Below are 7,500 nucleotides of genomic sequence, written 5' to 3'. Positions count from 1 at the left end.
AGGTGGTAATGGATGCTAGAGGAACACAATAACTGCACATGCTCAGTCTCGTCTCTCTGCACTGCTCCCTCACACTACAGCCTTGTTGACCTGTCGCGTTGTGGTCAACAGCCTCTGAGATGTATCGTACATGACAGCTAGATGTGTTCCAGATTAGAGAGGCTTGGTTCTTGGAAAAGGAAACCGTGTGTGTGTGATGGCTTCACGTCGCTTCATCAGGACGCATGGTCAGTCCGTTCCTTCTCATCCTCTTCAGCTGGAAAGGAAGGAAAGATCTGTGTGATCAGCACGGTCTGTCCCCAGAAGCACCGCTGCCTCTGCTGACTATCACAGTGCAAACCGCGCACCCACTCTGAGTCCCACAAGGGGCGTAACGGGCATCTGTCACTCAGAACTATCAGGCAGAGCTACAGTTCCGTTTTTACAAACAGAAACTGCTCTGTAGTGGCTGTACAGAGAACATTCCCTGCTCTGCAGGGAACATTCCCTGCTCTGCTGGGAACATTGCTGGAATGGTTCTTCAGGACAGCAAATGCGCTGAACTTTAATGCCATTAAAAAGCTCTGGACATGCGTTTGTGGTGTTGAGCTGGAGGGATAATCATTTTGTCACTACGTAACAACAAGCTAGTGAATGAATATGAAGACACAGGGAAAATGGAGACGAGGCTTCCTGCATGGCATGCAGGATATCGAAGGCAGACAAAACATACTGATGCTATCAGGAGAAAACCTAATGTTTCCAAAACGATGGCTTTTTAGGAGACGCAAAAATTGTTTGTAGGGTCCCAGAGATTTCTAAACACTCAGGGTGCACAGAGGACAGTTGGTTTTTAGACTGTCAAAACATCTGTCAAGATTGTTAAAAAAATGACATAAATAGAGGTAATCTCGCAAAAAGAAGAAATGGTATGAGGCAGACTTGCATATGGACTAAATCAGATTCACCAGGACGCTTTGAGCTTGAGTCGGAACTTGGCGTACCGCCACTGTGCTGTCAGACATGAATTTAATAGTTTCTTTTATGTTCTTTTCCTGGTGCTTCTAGAAGAAATCAAGGGTGCCATGCCCATAAGGGTGATGCCCATGAGAGTGACATTCCCACTAGGTTGCCACGCCCACTAGGTTGCCACGCTCACCAGGGTGACATAAGAGCTGGCAGCTCCAGACCAGCCTGAAATCCTAAAAAAATGAAAAATCCAGAAAGGGAAACACATCAGAACTTTCCCTTTCAAAGGGAAACAAAGCTAAGTGTCATTTTTTGGAATGATAATGATCTTTAATCAAATAAAGACCTTAATGATGGTGTAAACATGCAGCCAAAGCAGTTTCTTCACTTTCTAAATTCACTACATAGTCTGGACCATAAGACGAGATGCAAGCATGTCCTGGATGTGTTGTTATCTCACCAAGAATTCCCAGCTCTTGGTACAGATCAGGTTGGTTTCACTGAAGTTCCAGTGAGAACGAGCTTGTGACAGAAGCTATAGTCACTAAATCTGTCTCCAGCCTTAGCCATAATCATGCAGAACTTGTGATACACGATGGCTTACAGTAAACAGCAGTTCTACTGGTGGTTCAGGTTGGCTGTCCCTGTCTCAGCGGTGTCTGCATTTCCTTCAGGTCGCCCCTACCATCAAGGCCAGGATGATGGAGTACGGGACCACCATGGTAAGCTACCAACCACAGGGAGACAAGGTCAACTTCTTCCGCATGGTCATCTCCAACCCTGCCGCGACCTTCGAGGACATTGACTTCCTCATCGAAGAGATTGAGAGACTAGGTCAGGACCTGTAAGACTCCGAAACCTCACGTTCTCATATCCCTCGATGGATGACATGTTTGTGGTGAATGTATGCTAATTTCTTTTTCTCTCTTCTTCAGATAGTCTAATATAGGCAAATATGTTTAAAAAAAATGACATGACTATATCCATACTTAAGTATCGTAGCACTGTTGTGGCCATCTTGGTCCAAAGCCTTGTAAAAGTGTTCATGTCTGCTCCTGTCTGTTAGCATAGCTGGTATAACTTTATATGTGTTTGGTGCGAGTGTGAAGAATCACTTTCTCCTGTACTGTGCAATAGGTCATACATTACATTATATCTATTTGATTAAGTGCCAAACATTACGATATAGATATAAGAATGAAGGGGTTTTATTGAGCACTTTGACTTACCTCAACTCTGACAATTGCCTTTGCAATCACAGGCAGCATTCGAGTGTTTTTATGTTTTGTATGGATATGACAATATGAAAATGCGAAGTACAGGGTACACAGTCTCCTTTGGCGCTGTAGTGATAAATGCCTGCTAATACAAAGTCTGCATGCTGGAGTTTTTGTGCAGGACCGATTAAGAAAGGCAACAGAGAGAAAGCACAGAAAACATGTCCAGAGCAAACGGCAGGAGGTTCTGGGCAAAGGCATGTTATTCTCACTTTATTCTCAAAACTCCTCTACGAAGACTGTGCAGAGTCTAATCTGAGCTGTGTCTAGAGCCATTAACGGAAGAGCTCTCGTCCAACTAAAGGAGGTTAGCATTAAGGATAAATCTCTGGATATGTCAAATCTAACTTGGTATCCAGAGCGGGCAAAAGAGGGTTTTTGTATCCAACGCAACCAGCAGAGAGGCTCCTTCCATCCTGTCTGACTAGAAGATCCGACATATGTTAATACGCCGAGAACAAGCCAGTGATGAAATAGTTCAGTCTCGTTTCAGGAGGACACTTCTGTCCTGTCATTTTTCCACACTCTAATAGCTATACATCTGTTCATGCTTGTCGTAGTGAAAAAATGGTACTGTACAGTTAAAATCAGTCTCTGGCGATGAACTAAACTTTTAGTGATATCCCTAAATCTGGGGAAGAACACTGCTGCATTTGATCCATAAAAATATTCCATCTAGCACCCTCCTACTCAAATAATCTTTTTTAGAGTTAAAATGATAAATAATAAACAGCTGTTTTGCGATTAGGTAGTAGAAATGTCAGTCGTGTCTGGGTAGCAATGTTTTTCACAGTTAAATCAGTAGTGTCTGATGACATGATCTAGAGTTAATCTAGAAATTCCAATGGAAAAATTACACAGTAAGGCTGCTCCAGATCGTGGTTTCTAAATACTTTTAAGATATTCTTGAGTAAGTATATATCTATGTGAATACATTCATGTAATATATATATATATATATAAGAGTCTATTTGTGAAGTAAAATATTTTCTCTAAGCGAATATCGTCTAATTGTAGTACTATGCTCGTGTACCTGACTTGTAGAAATGCTGATTTTGTTTACCTGAGAAGATATTTATGTGATGTACCTGCTTTCATTTACCTAAAAGCACAACGCATTTTGAGGTACCAACAAAACAATCTATTAAAAGGTTTTGGATCCCTTTGACATGTAATTCCAGTAATTATGGAAAACCATCTCTGAACCGAAGTCGGTTGTCTTTGTGTCCAAGTGATATACTTGACATCACGTGCCAGTCTGTATTTTTGTGCATTTGTAACTGTATTGCCTTATTATTTGTTGGCAGTCTTGTCTAGGTCTCCCCCAGAGGCATTTGTGCACTTTAGATTCTGTGTAAGATGACCTGTGTAATGGCTGTTCCTAGTTCCACTGTTTTCTGAAGCTGTGGTTGGTCTCCCTGCTGTGGGCGTCTGCTGGAAGGTTTAGGTGTGATGTTCGAACCTGCTTCAGCTGTTCAGTCGCATTTGTGGTTCCAGTATTTGCTAAACACAGTCTCATGCTCCCCCCAACCCAACTCTCCACCCCCCACTGTGAGCGTTCTGTGTGTTCTGAGCTTGTGAGGACATACCCAGCCTCACAGTGGTGTGTGCATGTGTGTGCGTGTGTGTGTCTGTGTGTGTGTGTGTGTGTGTGTGTGTGTGTGTGTGTGTGTGCTCTCTGTCCTCGCCGGGGTTGCTGCTGCTACTGGGCTGCTCTCTCTCTCTCTTTTGCATGTGCATGAACGCTTTGCATTTCCAGCTCGTGAAATACAATCCCAGATATCTCGTGTTGCGCTGTGTTAGCCTTAGTGACCGATGTGTAGCTTAGCTTTAAGTGTAGCGCTTTGATGCTAGCTGCATTGCTCTATGTGGTTGCAACGCTTTCTGAATATACATTTCTATATATATATATATATATCTGCTTAGCAAGCATGCTCTGTGTGACTAGAAGTTGTCTGCTTTGCTGATCTAACCTCTATCTATCTTTGTCTCTCGCTTTCTTTGACACAGCTATAATCTTAGTGTGTGTGCAGTTCTCCCGCATGCCTCTGTGTAACAACCTTTGTAGTCCCAGACTTTCTCTCTTTCTACCTTTCTTCCTCTCTTTCTTCCTCTCTTTCTCTCTCTTTCTCACTGTGTGTGTGTGTGTGTGTGTGTGTGTGTGTCTCTTTCCCAAGCTCTGCTCCTGTCAGCAGCGATTAACCCTTTAATGACAGCATGGGCTTGCTGCTTCATGGCTGCCCGCCACGTTCAGCGGTTTAGAGTTGAGTCTCTCTCTCCCCGACCGGACGGAGTTAACATGGCTGCCCCTTTTCTTTTCTTCTTAGCTAAATACTGGTTAGACGTCGTATGTGTGTCTGTGAGGCGGAATCCAGAAGACCTTTGTAAGCTTCAGACTGTGTTTCAGACTGTAATTCGGAGTGTCAGACGTCAGACTCCAGTTCTCGCAACAATTACTGTATGTGACCTTCCTGGGAAATCACAAATAAATATTCTTGTTCGAAACATGTTGTTCTGGTTTGTGTAAGCCTCGTCGTAGTCAAGGACATTGTACCCATGTCCACATGGTCTCAATTTCAGAGCTCTGTTCTGCACAAACTGTCGGCCTTTTGTATCGAGTTGAAGGAACTCCAATTCTGCAATGCAAACAAGACCGACAATATCCAACTAGGAAGCATCAGTAAAAATAATTAGCTAAATAAATAAACCCCCTTTGCCATATCCCCTGTCTTTTTGGCATAGTACATCCTCTATCCCCTGGCAAACAGAGCCAGGACTTATTCTCTTGCTATTGAAGACAATTTGACGGGGGTGGTGGGGGTTGTTTAAATTCTAATAAAATGATCCTTGATGTTTCTTAAGTTTGAAGAAGGGAGGTTTTCCGGTGGGCGCTGCTTCAGTGGTCTGGGGAAGCAGAGGTCTACTTGGGAGGAGAACCTGTCTCCCAGGGTCTGAGACTCACGCAGCTCTGAAACTTCAGCGCGCACACACACACACACACACACACACACACACACACACACACACACACACACACACACACACACACACACACACACACACACACACACACACACACACACACACACACTCACACACACACACTCACACTCACACACACACACACACACACACACACACACACACAGAATCTCACTCTCTGACCCTTCAGAAACAGCTCAGTCCTGAATAAGCAGCACTCTGAATCTTTATTTCGGTCATTCAACCAGTAAGATAAAAGCACTTCATGTCCACTTATAGAAAAACACACACCTCTTATGTTCCATTACAGGGAAAAGTTCACTGGATCCTCTGGCAGTAAATGGTCTTGATCTTTTATCTGTTTGTCATGAATATTGTCAACACGAATCTTAGTCTCTTCCATGATTATTATACTTTTTGTGTTTTAATGCTTGACTGTATTCACACCAGTGTTTAATTCATCTCTCATCACATAGCAGTTGGTATGGACAAGCATTTACAAACATGGTTTGTATACACATGAGCCATCAATGCATTTCCTCTGATTAGCTGATATTTTATATATGCGTATAATTGCTATATGTGTATAATTGCTGTATGACGCGTCCACACTGTGAAGTGGACAACCAGGTAGCAGTGGTCTTAATAATAAGATAAATTAGACCCCTGCACCATTTTGTGATAGTGAATGATAACATCTGACTGTGGATGTCTTTTTATAAACTAGATACGGTCATTGAAATTTCAACCATTACATAACCCCCTGTAGTGTGTAAGAAGTGATTCCGACCAAGTCGTAGTGAGTTTAACAGGGATAATGTGTAGGGAAAATGTCTGTTTTCCCCAGCAGGGGGCACTCTTCTCCCAGGATCACTGGGGACCACCATGAAGTTTCTTATGTCACTGGTCAACAGAGATCCACTCTGAAGTGTTGTGCTATTGTACAAAAGTAAATGACTATCTTATCACATCATAACTCACTCTGTGTGTTCGCACGTTGGTGCTTTTTGCGCTGGCAAAGTTCGAGAGGCTCATGTAACATGACGGTTTGATTTGAGCCCGCAGCAAGTCAGATCTTACTTCCCGAAACACCATGAGGCACTTCCAGATGCCGTGTGTTTCTCTTTTGTGCTCGCCTGTGAAGATGGAGAACCAGAACTCCTCTAAGCCTGGTTTGTAGAGGCAGGCCGCTCTGCTACCATTCAGTGTACAAGCATGAGCATCATGTCATAGGAATGGGTGACTTGACCACTCTCGACCTGACAGCGTTGGCCTGGCAACCAAAGATGTGTGAACAGTGATTGTGCAGAAAGGTTGTAAGGTGACTGAAAGGTGACTGCCCTGACATGATATTCAAGTATTTTATTAGGACGAGAACTTCCATAATTTTGGGTTGGATCAATCCCTTATGTGATCTTACATGGGCTTTATGCCATGAGGTGAGTTATTCCAGTCCAGGCCAGTTATTCCAGTGTATAACTCACCCCATTCAATCCAACCCACCCACCTTCAACTCAGCCAGTTCAATCCAAAAAAGTCCATATACGCAGTCACTAAGCTGAATGTGTCCAAGCAACAGAAACACTATACAGTGTAAATCACACATGCATCTTACCGAGTCCAGTGGTGATTAATGAAGTTTCAGAGTCATACTGGGTTGGGATGGAAACATGGATCATTCTCCGGTTCCAGGGGCATGCTGTGTTTGTGGGACTTCCATGGGGTGAAGGAATACACCCAGGTCACCAGACGGATGAGATCGAGCTGGTACGCCGATCCGCATCGACAGGCCCTGCAAGGTGAAAGAAACATGGAGTAGCTGGCTACTGGTCACATGCAGATGGATTTGCAGAACATGGGAGACATGTTTCAGGGCAAGTTCATAGCAGTGTGGTTTGTTTTTGTTTTATTTCAGTTCTGTTTTTTTAATTGTATTACTGTGTGACCTCCCTCTTGGGACAAACTGAAGGAGCCCTCCCATAGAAGGGGCAGTAGAAGGGACCGTTTGGTTCATCATTTTCTTATCTTAATGTTTCAGTACAAACAGTATTAACGTACAAATGGTCTCCCAAAGAGGGAGGAGTGTTGGAAAGTTTTTTTTTTTAAAGTGTACATGATTCTTGAATATTAGCGAGTTGACTGCTGATTGTTCAAAAGTCCAGTTTTAGATTAATGCTGATGCATAAATAAGGAAGAATGTCCAACACGTGCACTATGTTGCCAAAAGTATTCGCTCATCTGCCTTTGCACGCATATGAACTTGAGTGACATCCCAATCTTAACCCATAGGGTT

At 43.3% G+C, this 7,500-nt stretch overlaps 1 protein-coding gene across 2 annotated transcripts in view; it reads left to right on the top strand.

Moving 5' to 3' along the window:
• The window catches only part of gad2 (glutamate decarboxylase 2), an 18,072-nt gene extending 13,340 nt beyond the window's left edge, over positions 1-4,732 (top strand). For both annotated transcript variants that reach the window (XM_035531045.1, XM_035531043.1), the window contains one exon: positions 1,623-4,732. In XM_035531045.1, coding sequence (XP_035386938.1) covers positions 1,623-1,796 — 174 coding nt within the window. In that variant the 3' untranslated portion in view covers positions 1,797-4,732. The remainder of the gene's footprint in view (positions 1-1,622) is intronic.
• The last annotated feature ends 2,768 nt before the right edge of the window (positions 4,733-7,500 follow it).

The sequence above is a fragment of the Electrophorus electricus genome, chromosome 10, assembly GCF_013358815.1.
Source record: "Electrophorus electricus isolate fEleEle1 chromosome 10, fEleEle1.pri, whole genome shotgun sequence".
Taxonomy (NCBI): Eukaryota; Metazoa; Chordata; class Actinopteri; order Gymnotiformes; family Gymnotidae; genus Electrophorus; species Electrophorus electricus.
This window is presented reverse-complemented; position numbering and strand designations above follow the sequence as displayed.